The sequence below is a fragment of the Loxodonta africana genome, chromosome 2 (assembly GCF_030014295.1).
Source record: "Loxodonta africana isolate mLoxAfr1 chromosome 2, mLoxAfr1.hap2, whole genome shotgun sequence".
NCBI classification, from domain to species: Eukaryota; Metazoa; Chordata; class Mammalia; order Proboscidea; family Elephantidae; genus Loxodonta; species Loxodonta africana.
The window spans coordinates 65,064,656-65,082,095 of NC_087343.1; the positions used below are offsets into that span (position 1 = coordinate 65,064,656).

At 35.6% G+C, this 17,440-nt stretch overlaps 1 protein-coding gene across 5 annotated transcripts in view; it reads right to left on the reverse strand.

Moving 5' to 3' along the window:
* ERCC8 (ERCC excision repair 8, CSA ubiquitin ligase complex subunit) overlaps nt 1-17,440 on the reverse strand; it is a 57,437-nt gene that overhangs the window by 38,211 nt on the left and 1,786 nt on the right. Inside the window, exons 1-5 of one of the 5 annotated variants that reach the window (XM_064272310.1) lie at nt 14,851-14,948; nt 12,564-12,631; nt 4,390-4,491; nt 2,698-2,821; nt 783-870 (exon numbers count right to left, since the gene is read on the reverse strand). In XM_064272310.1, coding sequence (XP_064128380.1) covers nt 783-870; nt 2,698-2,821; nt 4,390-4,490 — 313 coding nt within the window. In that variant the 5' untranslated portion in view covers nt 4,491; nt 12,564-12,631; nt 14,851-14,948. Of the gene's footprint in view, nt 1-782; nt 871-2,697; nt 2,822-4,389; nt 4,492-12,563; nt 12,632-14,361; nt 14,397-14,850; nt 14,949-17,440 lie in introns of those variants that run through there. The other 4 variants (XM_023545487.2, XM_023545486.2, XM_003408052.4 and 1 more) reach the window with 4 other exon arrangements.

Here is a 17,440-nt window from a genome sequence, read left to right on the forward strand (position 1 = left end):
AGGTCCCATGCACTCTTCATCCAGGTTTCCCCAGTGGTTGTATCTTAGGTAGTTGTAGTACATGATCAAAATCAGGAAATTTAAATTGGTATGAGTATGCGTATAGTTCTATACCATTTTATTACATTAAATCATTTTAATAGCTTAGTTTTTCCATGTAAATGATATACTTCCAATCACTAGTAAGAGATTCATAACCTCTGGACACAGACTAAATGGACCTCAAAGATAATTAGTGCACAGCTTTTCTTAGCAGATGAAGCAGCTCACTGATGTCCAGAGGTGAAGAGATTGGCCCAGTGCCACAGAAATAATGGAATCACAGGGATACCTGGTACCAGAAAAGCATTTGTTTCTTCCTCCTATAGGAACATTATTGTTGCAGATAAAAAAAAATTATTGTTGCAAATACTTTAGTATAAATGGATATTTAATTTGAATCATACAATCTTTAAAGAGAGGCAATGATGTCCTTGTTCTATTGTCTCCAATTAAAAAAATTATCAGATTTCATTCATGTGAAGTCTTTGCAAAGTCGATGGTTTAAAAGTAAACTCTCTAGGAGACAGAAATATGCTTTCTTAATCTTTGAATCCTGGCCCCTAGCATAGTACCTGACTTGAATAATATCATTGAACTGAATATAAATATAAATAGTAGTGGCACATACTTTTTTTTTTAAAGAACTACGATCTTCATATGGGTTAAAATGTCTATATCGAAAGTAACTCGATATAAAAAGGGAGAAAAGGTTCAATGTTAAAAGACAAAAGAATACACACACAAACCTGCTACCAAACAGTGCTTGGTGGCAACTGGAGACATATGATGACTATAAACTGTTTCCTCAAAATTAAATACATCAGCAGCCTGTTAATCAAAAGACAGTTTTAAAGTATGAGTTCTAATTATAATCGCAAAAGCCACAGGTAAGACATAGAGGTATGATGACATTACAGAACAGTATACGAATATGTGTTGAAATGAGAATACAGAAAATAGTTCTATAAAAATTCAAACAAAATTGTGATTAATGTGAGCTCCAGGAGCTGAAATAACTGATTATAAAAATGAACCTTACAAGGGACCGTAGACATCATATAGGCACACCTCAATTTTATAGCTGAAGAGAGCTTTGCTAATAAATGACTTACCTAAAGTAACACATCTAATAAGTCGCAGAATGGGACTAGAACTCTAGTGTCCTGATTCTTGGTTCAATATAATTTCAAAAAGGGGTGCTGACCTTAAGAGAAGGGAAAAGCGGCACAGGGAAAGGTAGTCGAGGCATGAAATACAATAAAGACATAATCAAAAGGCAAAAGAGAAACAGTTTAACTGCAGTAAATCGTTTATGTTAAAAAGAGAAGATAAAGCTGAGAAGTAGGGTGTGAGGTTATGGAGAACTTAGAATGCCAGGCTAAACGCAGGTAATGGGAATCATTAGAGGGCTTGAGTAAAGTAGAGACATAATGAAACTGTTTTACAGTAAGGTTAATTCTGAGGTAGAACTTACTGAGAACATGTTAGAAGCAAAGTGAGGCAGGAAAACTAGTCAGGAGTTTTTAATAATAGTCTAGATGTGCAGTTAGAGTAAGAAATTAAAAAGAGAAATATAAGAGAGTTTGAAAGAACTGCTAAGATTTGATGAGTAAATGGATGTAAGGAATGTTCATGTCCACTTTGGGACATGTAAACTTTGTGGAGAAGAAACATTCAAGTGGAGATGTTCTATAGACAGGTAGAATACTTGGGATCAGAGCTCAGAGAAAAGATTTGCACTAGAAATATAAATTTCACCTTGTTGCTGTTGTTAGGTGCTGTTGAATTGATTTAGATTCATAGTGACCCTATGTGACAGAGTAGAACAGCCCCATAGGGTTTCCTAGGCTGTAATCTTTACAGAAGCAGATTGACATGTCTTTCTCCTGTGGAGCCACAGGGTGGGTTCAAACTGCCAACCTTTCAGTTAGCAGGTAGGCCCTAAACCACTGCACCCTATTATCCACTATCTACCTTTACTAAAAACTTTTTCCTTTGAGATTGATAGGGGATAAATCCAATTTTCTTCCTCATATCACTGGAACATGCTGTTGTTGTTGTTAGATGCCGTTGAGTCAATTCCAGCTCATAGCAACCTTATGTACAACAAACCAAAACACTGCCCAGTCCTGTGCCATCTTCACAACAATTGCTATGTTTGAGCCCCATGCTGCAGTCACTGTATTAATTCATCTTACTGAGAGGGTTTTCCTTTTTTGCTGACCCTCTACTTTACCAAACATGATGTCCTTCTGTAGGGACTAGACCATACTGGTTTTAAAATAATAAAGATATAATAATAGCTAACAATTTTTGAGCATTTATTATATGCTAGCTAATTTTTTAGCTAATATTCTGATATTTTATATATCTTAATTTATTTAATCTTCACAACCATCCCATGAGGTACAATTATTACCCCCCGTTTACCGATGAGGAAGCAGACACAGAGAGGTTTGGACTCCTGCCCAACGTCACATTGCTAGTCAACAGGAGAGACAGGATGTGAACTCATGCAGTCTAGCGCTCCTTAATCCCTATACTGCTTTCACATGTAGCATTCATGACATCTTAGCAAATAATCACACTAAGTGGCTTAGGATTAAATTCTCCTTCATCCTATACAGCAGTTTGGAAAGGTTTTAGTATACTTACTTGTAATGTATTTGTATCCCATATTTTCAGAGTTTTATCAAAGGAGCTTGATGTGAACATTCCAGTGTCATGAGGATACCACTGCACAGTCTCCACACTGTATTTGTGAACATCAGGATGGCTCCTACAAAACAGCAATCAAAATTTAGGCCTGACTTGTGTGAATTTGAAAATCGGTACTACTTAAGAATAAGAACCAGTCTAAGGGGTGGTGATGTGAACAGCCAAATCTAGATCACCTGCCTGTGTCCTAGCTGTCCAGGAGAAAGGGAGAAAGAATGTCCTGTTCACATTTAATTAGAATTTTGGTAGAGGAAAGCAATCTTCTTTGGTGTTCAAGAAGAAACACAATAAGTCTACCCAGAATAAATATCAAGAGATTGAATTAAAGCACATTAATTTAGCATGAAACATATAAAAATACTATTTCGCTATACAGCAATTTAGACATAATGTTAAAATGTTAGCTAGGATGAAGTAAGATAAAACTGAATTAAACTAATTAAGGTAACTGTTTTACACTTCAGAATTTAGCATGTTTTCTTTTTTTTTGGGGGGGGGGGCGGGGTGAAAATGGCCTAAGCTTCTTGAAATCAAATTGCAGAATATTTGAGGTGATACCTTGTTTTGCACGAAGGTTCTCTATGCCTATAATGCTTTCCATTTATACAGTCGTTTTTACAGTTTTCAAAATGCTTTTTAAAAGACAGTATCTCATTTAATTCTCACAGAAACCTTATAAGAACAGCAGGACAAGTGTAATCATCTCTAACTCAAGACAAAAAAAATCTGAGGCTCAGAAATATTAACTGATTATCCCAAATTTATATTTCCAAGGTGAAGTGCCAGAACCAAGAAACAGCCTTCTTGCAAATATTCCTTGGATTTAAGCACAAATTTTAGTGCTTTGGGAACAGCTTTACTACAGAGTGGTTGCTGATACTGTTTGTAAAGTTCTTCCTCATGAAGGCATTTTCTCGACACTCATTCCCTCTTAAAAATAATTCTCCAAAGACTGGTAAGCTGATATGGGTGATGGCTGCACAGCATGACTAATGTCCCTGAATTGTACATATAAAAAAGGCTGAACCGGCAAATGTATTACATATGCTTTTACAGTTAAAAAAAGATGAGTAAACTAGTAAAGAATAGAAATATCAGGATAAATTGAGGTATGTTTTCAAATTAAGCAGCTTTGAGTGAGTAAAAGGGCGTGTGTGAGTGTGTGTATGTCTGTGTCTGTATGTGTGAGCGGGGGGGATTGCCACATTTATTATATCTGGCCCTTACTGTTTCTTTATTAATACCAGTTGGAAAATCTCTTTTAGATTGTGTTTATTACTAGTTAAGAGATTCATCAATGAATCTTATACTAAATGGTACTAAAGACTATAATTAGTTACTGAGTTGTGCTATGTAGGTATAGTACAAAAAAGGACAATTTCAAGTCTTTAAATAAAATATTTTTTAAAAACTGATATCAAAGTTGTTTGGGGGAAGTCACATGTTAAGAACAGCTATACCTAAATTTAAGTTATTATTTTCAGGATAATGTCAAGTGATACCCATGTAAACATGCAATTTCAATAATTTGCTTGAGCCATTCATACTACTGCTATTTTCATGCTTTGCATTTGATACAAAAACCACTAAACTGTTCACGAATTCATGAATCACATTTTTAATACACACCTGCCAATGGAACATACTGCTTTACATGTGTAATAAGGTTGTCTGCTGGAGTTTTGAAGGTCATAAAGTACAATCACACCATCTGAACCACCTGATAACATACTAATAAAAGAGTTCACATTAATTTATCATTTTATGTAGCCCACTTATTTATGATGATTGCATATTTCTGAAAATTATTAGTCTGCAAATACCCAGGTGGCATTAAGTCCATAAATACAGAGTAAATCCTCATTACTACAGACTTCAAAAAACTAAATTTTCCTAATTTTAGAAAAAATGATTATAGCAAAATTCAATCATTGATCATTTAAAATCTACCTTTATGATTCCAAAAACAAAAAATGGTTGAAACAAGACAGTACGGACACTTCTTACTTAAGAAAGTAAAGTGTTACAAAATTATTTTAAACATCCTAGTTGTAATTGTGATGAATAAAAATGGAATCATATAGACTAGCTATTACTAAGACCAGCTAGCTGACCCTGGACAAGTTACTTTACCTGTCTGATCTTTTATCAATTGTAAAATGAGAACATTTTCACCTAAATCACAAAGTTAATGTGAAAATAAAAGTTATGTGAAGTATGTCTTTTACAGTAGAGGACCAATAAATGTTAGATTCCAATTCATTCATTCATTCAACTTTAACTGAGAGCCTATGTTAGGCACTCTGTTAAAAAGAGTGGATGTAACTGAACAAGACAGACAGGCATGGTCCTGTCCTGACACAGCTTATAATCTTTTAGGGAAAACAGATATAGCGTATATCCCCCAAAATTAAAAACCTGTTGCCGTTGAGTCGATTCTGACTCACAGCGACCATATACGTTACAGTAGAACTGCCTCATAGGGTTTCCAAGGAGCGCCTGATGGATTCAAACTGCTGACCTTTTGGTTAGCAGCCGAGCTCTTAACCACTGTGGCACCAGTATATATAACCACACAAATTGTTATAATTGTGATCATTGCTGTATCAACCTATTTTTATTCCAGTTTGAGAATTTAGGAAAAGTTTCCTTGTTTCTAATAGTTAAGCTAGCACCTGAAGGGGAATAGCGGTTAGCCAGACAGGCAGGAAAGAAACAATTCAAGCAGTGGTAAAAAATGTGAAGACCCATTCTAGGCACTGAGGGAAGGACTGTGTTATCAGTGGTTTGTTCCCATTCATCCACACATTTTGGGGTTTGTGGGGATACCTCATGATCTAGTTTTGTTACAAGTGTTATACGCTGCTTTTGATTTTGCTATCTTCAATTTCTTTATGTGTTTTAAAAGGAGATTTGAGGAAGCTAAAAAACCATGCTGCCATTGTCATCTTCCCAGAGTGCAGCCCCCAAACTGAAGTTTTGGCATTCTATTCATTACATACTTTGATTAAAGACTTCCATCTTATTTTGAAAAAATATATAATTAAATACAGAACAATGCTACTCAAAGCGCCTGTCTGTGACAAGATAAGGAGCTTGTGCCAGAAATAAACTTACTTCTTTCTTCATTGAGAAAGTCTTGCTACAAAAAAAAAAAAAACTCAGCTCATCTAAACTGTATGCATAGTGATATAGTAAATTTACATTTTGATACAAGCTCCTTATCTTGTTGGGAACCTGTAACAAAGAATTCACGAACAAGTACATGCCTGAGTAGCACCAATTACAGGCTTGTTTTAAAAAAAATTTAATGCCAATTTGTAGAACAATTATGTTAACTGAAAAGTAGTTTTTTTGAAAGCTCAAATAGCTCTAAAGGTTTATTGATAATGGGCAGCAAGTAATGCCATGCAGATTTTTTTTTTTTTAATTCAATATCAGCTTCATCACAAAAACTTTGTATATTTGTGCGTGTAGAGAGATACTTGTAAATTTTAACAAACACAACTTTAACTTTGATTAAGTATTCTAGTTTGTCTGGACACAATTACATGTATATATCACAACCAATTCTGAAAACATTTCTGCTTCATATTTTAACTGTGTAGAATCCTGTTTTTACCATGCTACTGTGCATGTATTATCAATGTAAAAACAAGTAATTTTGTTTTCAATATTAAACTTTTTAACTGGATTTACAATGGTATTTATAATTACATCAGATATTTCACCTTTGGTAGAATGGCTTCCAAGAGAAATTGAATCATTGTTGAAATTAACTGACTTTCTATTTGAAGTAGGAAGCCCTGGTGGCATAGTGGTTAAGTGCTATGGCTGTTAATCAAGAGGTCCGCAGTTCAAATCTGCCAGGCGCTCCTTGGAAACTCCATGGTGCAGTTCTACTCTGTCCTATAGGGTCGCTATGAGCTGGAATCGACCTGACGGGAATGGGTTTTGGTATTTGAAGTATGTTTGCACTGGTATAAAAATGACATCATTTAACTGTTTGTAAGGCTACTATTGTTCTGCCAACAGACTCAACTTATTAAAAGATAAGATTTCATGTTTTTATACAGACAAGAATACTTGGTATCAAGAAGAATCAAATTAATTCAAAACATATAAAAGAATATTCAAGTTTCACAGAGTGATTATACAATAAAATGTACCTTCTGCAGTTTCAGAATTTTAACTTTCAGGTAGCTTTTTAAAAGTAAAACTTCTAACTTTGCAAATAAGTACCTCTTTGCCAGATTTGTACATTATGGTTTTCATTCTGAGTTCAGTGATAACATTACAGTTCTCATGGTGGAAGATAAATATTAACAACTATTTTGAGCAAAGTATACATGCGGCAATTTTTTTAAGAAGATGAAAAACAATATTTAAGTTTCCATTAAACATACATTTTCCTTTTTATATTTCTCTTTGCTATCAAAAGGATTTAATGCAAAATTAAAGTGTTACCAAACAATGAAAGTTATAGCTTTAACCATGCAATAAATGGTAAAACCACTGTACCAAGAGCCTTCAGGGTCTTCTCTATGACAAGACTCCTCAGCTGGTATTTTTCAAGAATATTTCAGTACACCTAATCTATAATTTCCCACTGACTCTGCCAAATGATAGCCAACTAGTTTTACGGACTTCACAGGTCATACAACTGACCACTACACCAAATGGCTGGGTGTGGTAGGGTGGCAGTATTTAATACTTTTCCCAACAGCACACAAGATAAAAACATAAGCAGCTATCCTTCATGTCTGCATACATTTTATACGTGAGTGCCCCACAGCTGTCCCTGAATGGGAGGTGTTATGTTGCGCCTGGAAAAGGTCAGGAGAAGAGAATTATCGCTGGCCATCTTTTAGATTTAACCACATGTTAAAATGAGAAGTCTGTTCACTATGTATGTTTCTTACACTCTACTAGACGAGGCCATGCAGAAGCTGGCCATGAACAAAGTTAGACTATCCTGGCTTATATTAAAATAAATAATAATAATAAACTACAAAAACTTCATTATAAAAAAAAAAGTGTAAATCCTAAACATGACACTGGGACAACGAGGATAAACCAGGACTGTCCCAGGCTTTTTTTTTTTTTTTTAATGTACTCTTATACTTGGTCTAATTATAGACCACATGAAGGATTTTGAACTTTACTGTAAGAGCAATATGGGGCCATGATGAGTCTGAAGTAGGGGAATGACATTTCTAGATTTGCATTTTTCAAAGCACTTCAGCTGTTACGTGCAGAATGGATGAAAGGGGCAAAAGTATATGTGATGCTGCTTTTCATTCATAGCTGCAGTAGAGGAAGCAACCATTTATGATATGCCAGGTCCTATGCTAGTTACATGTTATGCACATTATCTCAATTAATCCTCACAAGAAACTTGTTAGGAAGGTATTATTTCTCCCACTCTATAGATAAGGCTCTGGGAATTACAAAAGCCAGACAAAATGCCCAAGGTGACACAACTGGTAGATGGTGGGTCCAGGAGGAACACAAATACAAGTCAGGCTTGCTTCAAACTTAAATCTCCAAACTATACCTTTTTATATCTACTTTTTATATCTGTTTTCGCATTAGATGCCTTAAGGGTAGCAATTACATTTTAAAAGAGCAGCTAGGAGGGCGGAGCAAGATGGCAAAGTGAGTGACTCTCCCAGCAACTAATCATTGAACAATGAATAAAAACAAGCATAGATTGAGATCTCAGAACTCTAGATGACAGTTGAGATACTGGAGTCAGGGTGAACCCAGAAGTGGGGGAGAGCAGGAGAGGGGACAGCACAGAAACTAGGCGAATCTACTCGCTAATATCTGGAGCACTTGTTCGTTGCAGCCATTTTGGGATGGTGCTAGGCTACACCCTAAGCAAGGAATACAGAAAGGGAGCTAATATGAGGTAGCTGTAGCCTGTCTTTTTAAGGCAGCATGGAATGGCCATGGGAGTTCGCGGGCCATGCAATTGGGAGGGGGCAAAAGAAGGCTGTGGCGCTGAGAGAGGGTACTACTGAATCCCACTGAGGCCTGAGATGGACAGGCACAAGCACCAGGAGGAAATGCAAGGGCAGCAAAGCAAGGGGAATACTTTGGATTGATCAGCAACACAGAGGGAAATGGCCAGCTCTCTGCCCACAGCGGGATGCCATGGGAGAGCCTGTGCAGGGGTGTCCATGAGGGAAAGACAGAGAACCCCCATCTTCGCCACAGGAAAGTTAAGCCCCACTGCTGACATCGGCATCTGCCACCAGCTAAAATCTACTGCCCCACACATGTGTATTGAATTCCAGAGATCAAATATCCAGAACTCCTGAATCAACGCTGAAAAAAAAAAACAAAAACAAAAACCTAGGGATAGAATGCTCTCTAGAATGCCCTCTAGTTCTCAGGTGAAGATACCAAGCCCACTGTTGCTGGTTTGATTCTGAATCATAGCGACCCTGTGGGGTGGAGTGGAGCTGCCCCATGGGGGTCGCAGGGCTGTGAGTCTTTGTGGAGTGGTTGGTGGCTGTGGGCCTGGGCCTTTTGGTTGGCAGTCGGGCACTTGGCCACTGCACCAAACCAGAAAAATTTGCCACATAAATCAGAAAACAAAATTTAAAGTAAAAAAAAAAAAGAATAACAAAATGGTCTAAAGTATAACAGTAAAACACACAAAACTATGAGAAGGATCTATCAAAAGCAAAACATGAAGAAAAGAAAATTTCTCCTGAAGAGGCCAGCCTAAAGGAAAAAATTGATAATTTTGAGACTATGGTGCTAAATATGTTTAAAGAAACCAAAAAGTACACAGAAAACAAACTAGCAGAGATCAGGAAACAAATGTAGGGACAAAATGAGTGACTCAACAAGGACAATGGAACAATAACAACAACAAAAAAAAAAACCCTGAAAAAAAACTACTGGAAACTGAAAAATAAAACAACTGAATTAGTAAAGCAAGAGAAACACTCAACAATAGAGTCAAACAGACAGACAGAATAAATGAACTAGAAGACAAAATAACTGAACTTACCAAGACTCAAGAGAAATAAAAGAACAAAGAGAACAAACCCAAACGGAAATATGGGATTCAATTAAGAAATCTAAAACAAGAATTATTGGAATCCCAGACTACCGTGACAACGATAAAGGCATAAAAACAATTTTCCAAGAGGTAATCAGAGAGAATTTCCCAGACCTGAATAGAGAACCAAGCCTGAAAACAAAGGAAGCTACACAAACCACAATTAGAAGACACACAAAAAGATGAAGTCCATGCCATGTCCCAATGAAATTTTTGAAAACCAGGGACAAGAAGAGAAGTCTGAAAGCAGCAAGAGAAAAGCGCAATATAACATACAAAGGGTCTTTCATAAGAATCAGTGCAGATTTCTCACTTGAAACTCTAGAGGCCAGAAGACAAGGGAGCATCATATATAACATACTTAACAAAAACTACTGCCAGCCAAGAATTCTTTTCCCAACTAAGTTGTCACTCAAAAATGAGGGGAAATTATGACATTCCCAAACAAACAGAAGCTCTGAGAATTTGGTACTACCAGACCAGCTTTGCAAGTACTACTCCAGGTAATACTACAAACGGAAAGGAAAGAGCATTAAATAAATACTGGTATCTATACATGGGAAAAAGGAAATAAATAAAAAATAAGAGACAGAAAGAGAAATCTCCAAAAAAGGCAACAGCATGAGCAATCATAAGGACCAAATACATGATATTTGGGAAAAAAATTCAATAAGTAAATTCCACAAACAATACAACATCAAGCTTGTAAGAAATAAGTAAACTTATCAAATATAGGTTGTATACTGATGTTAAGGAAATCTTGGTGGCATAGTGGTTAAGAGCTTTGGCTGCTAACCAAAGGATCGGCAGTTCAAATCCAGCAGATGCTCCTTAGAAATCCTATGGGGCAGTTCTACTGTGTCCTGTAGGGTGTATGAGTTGGAATCGACTCAACGGCAATGGGTTTGGTTTTTTTGGTTTTAGTGATGTTAGTGGAGAGATAAGGAAGGAAGGATCTTACATAATAATAAAAAAGTCAATCGAGCAAGAAGACATAAAAATTATAACTACGTATGCACCTAACAGTAATGCTCCAAAATACATGAAACAAATACTGACTAATATGAGAGAGGAAATAGACAACTCCACAATAATAGTAGGGGACTTCAACACACCACTTCCAATTATAGACAGAACATCCAAAGAGATCATTAAAGACGTTGAGAACTTAAATAAAACCATAAGCCAACTGGACGTAATGGACACATGTAGATCATTCCACACAGCATCAGAACAATATATTCTTCTCTAGTGCACATGGATCATTTTCCAAAATATGTGCTAGGTCACAAAACGAGTCTCAAAAAATTTAAAAAGATCGAAATCATACAAAGCATCTTCTTGGATCATAACCGTAAAAAAAAAAATTTTTTTGTACAAACCTAGAAATCAACAGCAGAAAAAATAGGGAGAAAAATACATGAGAAGTAAATAATACATTACTAAAAAACTGTTGGGTTAGAAAAAATCAAAAGTGAAATTAAACAAATTCCTAGAATCAAATGAAAATGAAAACAAAACATCAAAATCTTACTAAATAATACACTATAAAAAACTATTGGTTCACAGAAGAAATCAAGAGTGAATTAAAAATTCCTAGAATTAAATGAAAATACATATCAAAACCTTTGGGACATAGTAAAAGCAGTACTCAGAGAGAAATTCATTGCAATAAAAGTATTTTTTAGCAATAAATACTTACACTAAAAAAGAAGAAAGATCCAAAATCATTAACTGCAACCAATAACTTGAACAAATAGAAAGGAAAAACAAAAGGAGCCAAAAGCTACCAGAAAAAAGGAAATAATACAGATCAGGGCAGTAATAAACAAAATAGAAAACAAAAACAATAGAAAGAATCAACAAAACAAGAATTTGGTTCTTTGAAAAAAGAACCATTAAGATAGACAAACCACTGGCTAGATTGACAAAAGAAAAAAACCAAAGAGCCAAATAACCAAATTAAGAAATGAAATTGGTGACATTATAACCAATCCAACAGAAATAAAGAAGATCATAACTGATTACTACGAAAACTTGTACTCCAACAAATTTGAAAACCTAGATGAAACAGACAAATTTCCAAGAAACACACTACCTACCCAAACACAAACAGAGGTAGAAAATTTAAACAGACCCGTCATAAAAGAGATTGGAGATGTCATCAAAAAACTGCCAACAACAAAAAAGTCCAGGAGCAGATGGCTACACTGGAGAATTCTACCAAACAATCAGAGAACAGTTGACACCAATTCTACTCAATCTTTTCAAAAACACAGAAGAGGACGAACACTACCGAACTCTTTCTATGAAGCCAGCATAACCCTCATATATAAAACAGGCAAAAACATCACAAAAAAAGAAAATTACAGACCAATATCCCTTATGAACATAGATGCAAAAATTTTCAGCAAATTCTGGCCAACAGGCTTCAGCAACATATCAAAAAAGCCACACACCATGATCAAGTGGGGTTCGTACCAGGATTACAAGCATGGTTCAATATTAGAAAATCAATCAATGTAATTCACTACATAACACAAATGAAAACCATATGATCAAGTCAAGTGATGCAGAAAAGACATTCAATAAAACTGAACTCCCTTTCCTGATAAAAACTCCTAGCAAAATAAAAAGAGGGAAAATTACTTAACATAATTAGGGCATATGTGTGCAAAACCAACAGTCAAAATTATACTCAACAGAAAAAGGCTGAGAGTGTTACCTTTGAGAACGGGAACGAGACAAGGATGTCCATTATCACCACTCTTACTGAACACTGTATTAGAAGTCCTAGCCAGAGCAATAAGAAAGAGAATTAATAGTATCCAAGTTGGAGAGGAAATAGTAAAATTATCTCTATTTGCAGATGACATGATGCTACACATAGAAAACCCTAGGGATTCCACAAAAAAACTGCTGGAACTAATAAAAGAATTTAAAAACGTTGCAGGGTACAAAATCATCACATAAAAATCAGCTGGATTCCTCCACACTAACAAAGAGTACCGTGAACAAAGAAATCAAGAAAACAGTACGATTTACAATAGTCCTCAAATCGATAAAATACCTAGGAATTAACCTAAACAGTGACATAGAAGACTTATACAATGCAAATTTTTAAACATTAGTACAAGAAACTAGAAGAGACCTGCAAAAATGGAAAGACATCCTGTGCTCAGGGATTAGAAGACTTAATACAGTGAAAATGTCAATTCTACCTAAAGTGATTTACAGATACAATGTGAACCCGCTACAAATCCCAACAACATTCCTTACTGAGATGGAAAAGCTAATGACCAACTTCATATGGAAAGAATAGTCTGGTATTGGTTCAACGACAGACGTATGATTGGTGGAACAGAATTGAGTACTCAGAATTAAACCCAATCATCTATGGACAACTGATTTTTGACAAGCAGTCAAAGTACATTCAGTGGGGCAGAAACAGTCTCTTTAATAAATGGTGCTGGCAAAACTGGATATTCACCTGCGGAAAAATGAAACAGGACACATACCTTGCAACACACTCAAAACAGATCAAAGGTTTTAATATTAAACCTAAAACCAAAAAATTTCTGGAAGAAACAGAGAAAAAACTGTGAGATTTAATCTTTTGTAAAACGGGATAACAAACATAGCAATGAATACACAAATAGAAGACAAAATAGATAAATGGAACCTCATAAAAATTAAAAACTTATGCTCGTCAAAAGACTTCATTAAAAAAGTAAATAGACAAACCAGACCAGGAAAAAAATCTTCAAAAATCTGATAAGGGTCCAATCTCTAAAATCTATAGAAAACTGCGATAAATCAACAACAGAAAGGCAAACTCAGTCACGAAAAGGGTAAAGGACATGAAAAGAAGCTCTACCAAAGAGGATATCCCAACAGCCAAAAGTATGAAAAGCCGATCATGATCATTACCCATTAACCAAAAAAAGCCAAACCCAGTGCTTGGTTTAAACGCTTAGGACCATAGTCTCATGGGACAACTCAGTCAACTGGCAAAACATAGTTCACAAAAATCATGATCTGCACCCTAGAGAAGTGAGTAGCCTCTGGGGTCTTAAAAGCTTTCGAGCAGCCCTCTAAGAAACAACTACTGGTCTGTACTTGCCAAGTACAAAACAGTAAAAAAGGTAACCAAAAGCTCAGAGAAGAAACAAGTCTACACAAGCCAGGATCTCATCTACCCTGAGACAAAAAGGACTAGATGGTACCCAGCTACCATCACTGATTGTTCTGACTGGGGTCACAGTAGGTGGTCCCGGATAGATTGGGAGGAAAATGTGGAGCAGAACTCAAGTTAAAATAAAAAAAAGGCCACACAGACTGGAACAATAGAAAACAGAGGACGCCCTGAGACAGTCTTTAAACCTAGAACCGAGCCTATTCCCTGAGTTTACCTTTTAGTGAAACAGCAGAGTGGCATACAAGATAAAGGATATTACCCGTTTACGATTGGTGTTCTACTTAGAAACAATCTGTATGAGACCAAAAGGTCAGTAATTACTCACAAGCAAAGATGAGAAGGGGGCCAGCAACTACAGTACTGGAAATGGAATAAACAACACAATTAAAAGGAATGTTGACACAGTCTGATAAATGTAACTGATGTCAATGAACAATTTGCACTGAAATTGTTAAATGGGAACCTAACTCATCATGTAAACTTTCACCAAAAACTCAATAAAATATTAGTAAAAATAAAAGAGCATCTAAAGACATACCCTAGTACTTAAAAGAGCTCTACATCCTAAAGAATTTAAATATTTCTGAATTAAACAATGAAATTTTTATAATAACGTAGGTTGGAAATACTTTTATTTGGCAGTATTTTGTGGGTTTGACATTCTTTATTCATTTGAAATTAACAGTTCCACATTAAAAAGGCTACGATTTTGAATTTTTACTAAATTTTATGAACATTCTATGTAATTAATCTGAAAAAGCAAGATTTTGCTGTATCTTACTAATAAAGAAAAATGATTATATAAGAAACTTACTATCTCCCTTCAACAGGTTCAATGTCAAGGGTGTTAACTCCACTGCCATGGACTCTTTCAACATCTCTGTCTTTGTTTAACTCCAGTCCCAAAACCCTTTAGGAAAAATATAAAAATTAAAAGGAAGAAAAGAAACACAAAAAAACTTACCTAGAAAGTAATTTAACATAAAAAATTTCCTTATTTCACCAAAATTACAAGTAGTATAAAAATCACAAGCAATGTTTAAATCTTCTTCCACTATACATCTAAACAGCATTTAGACTGTGAGATTTTTAAAGACCTTGTAGACACTTTTAAAATATCAACGGTATTAACAACTGAAGGCAAATAATTTCTCCTGAAGCAATTTCTTAAAATTTATTTAAAATGCTATTTTATTAAGTTTCTATGAAGAAATTTAGAGGCTGACACAAATTTGCACAAAAAGTTAAATTCTTAAAATACACTAGTTATCTTTTGACGTAATACTTAACTGATGACACCTAGTGGAGAAAACCTTAAATTACAGAATTTTTTTTTTTTTAATTCCCTGCAGTGTTTCTTAACACTTGGAAGTACAAAATGATTATGTTTAACTCAACAATTAAGCACACTGAAATAAAATCAATTAAATATTTATAAATACAATTAACAAATACTCTCACAAATTAAGACCTAAATAGGATTTCTGATATTTCATAGCTGTAAACTATCATTATCATGGTCAGGATATTTACTATGATTAAATGAGTTAATACATGAAAAGTGCTCACTACAATGCCTAACATATAGTAATGTGCTAGTGAATGTTAATGATTTGAGTTTGTCTGAGTCTGCTGGATGGTATTAGAATTTACATTAATTTAAGCAGAATAAGGAGTCAAAGGGTGGCATAAATAGTTAAGCACTCGACTACTAGCTGAAACGCTAGCACTTCAAACCCATCCAGAGACAGGCCTGCCTTCTTCTGAAAGATCACAGCCTTGAAAGCCCCATGAAGTAGTTCTAGTCTGCACACACGGGGTCCCCATGAGTTGAAGTCAACTCAATGACAACGAATAACAGAATAATGTCAAAACCCGTTACTGATCAAAAAGATTCTTATTTAAATGAAATATTTTTGGCCTGTCAAATTGTGAGTTAAAAAAAAAATTTTAATGGCAATGCACAGTGCTAGAAAAGGTACAAATTGACATTTTCGCACAGTGACAGCAGCAGTACAAATATATTTTTTGGAAATAATTTTAGCATTATTAAGTGCCTAAAGATATTCATGGCATTTTTTTCTTCTGGAAGACAGTTTAATGTTCAAATATCCAGAATAACACTTATTAGCTGTCTGACTTTGCTCTCAATAAATACTAGTAACAACTAATGTTAATTAACAGGCTACTATTTGCTGACACTGTAATAACTGGTAATAATAAGCGTAATAATTGGTAACCCAAGTGCTAAAAACCCAGCTAAGCTACATTTGAACTTGGATATTCTTTCTCCAGACCACTATTCTGCTCTGCCATTTCTGAGCTTCTATGTTTTCATCAGAAAATAACTTCTACAATTTTTCAATTGAAATTGTCATTTCTTCTTAAAAAGAATTTTCTAGTTGATGATTTTACAAATGACAACAGTAATATGTGCTTTTTGTGACAAGCAAGAAAAAGCTATCATACGAACACGTATACAGGCAAAGGTCTGTCATCCCTTCCTTGAGTTCCCTTTTCCCCAACAGTGAGAAACGTGGCTTCCATTACCCTTAATATATTTACTTATTTGATCAGATCCTCTGTCTGTAACCAATCTCCCATCTACACTGCCATTCCCTTGTCCCCAAATGAAGCCCCCTCACATGATTACTATTCCCCTGGCTACTCCTTTTCAGTTCATTTGCACTCTCCTGCCTAACCTTAAATGTTGATGTTTCTCAGGCTTTTGACATTGAATAGCTTCTCTTCTTACTCTATAAATAGCACCTGAATGATCTCATCTCCTCCTCATGACTTCATACATCATATTAAACCCACTGCCATCTAGTCTATTTCAACTCATAGCGACCCTACAGGACAGAGTAGAACTGCCCCACAGAGTTTCCAAGGAGTGCCTGGTGGATTTGAGCTGCCAACCCTTTGGTTAGCAGCCACAGCACTTAGCCACTTACGTCACCAGGGCTCCCTGTATCATATTAAAGAGGTTTAAATTTCTCCTGAGCACCAAACTCATATGCACCCATGTCCTCCACTCTCCAACTGAATTATCTTGACAGGTTCTTCAAAATAAATGCGGACAAAATTAAAGTTATCATGTTTGCTCAAGCAAAATTTGCTCTGCCTTCTGGGGCCTTAAAAGCTAGCAAGCGGCCATCTAAGATGCATCAGTCGGTTTCAACCCACCTGGAGAAAAGCAAAATGAAGAACACCAAAGACACAAAGAAAATATGAGCCTGAGAAAAAGAACTCCAAAAAGACAAACCCTTTGCTGTCGAGTTGGTTCCAACTCATAGCGACCCTATAGGACAGAGTGGAACTGCCCCATAGAGTTTCCAAGGAGCGCCCCGTGGATCTGAATTGCCGACCTTTTTGTTAGCAGCTGTAGCTCTTAACCACTATGC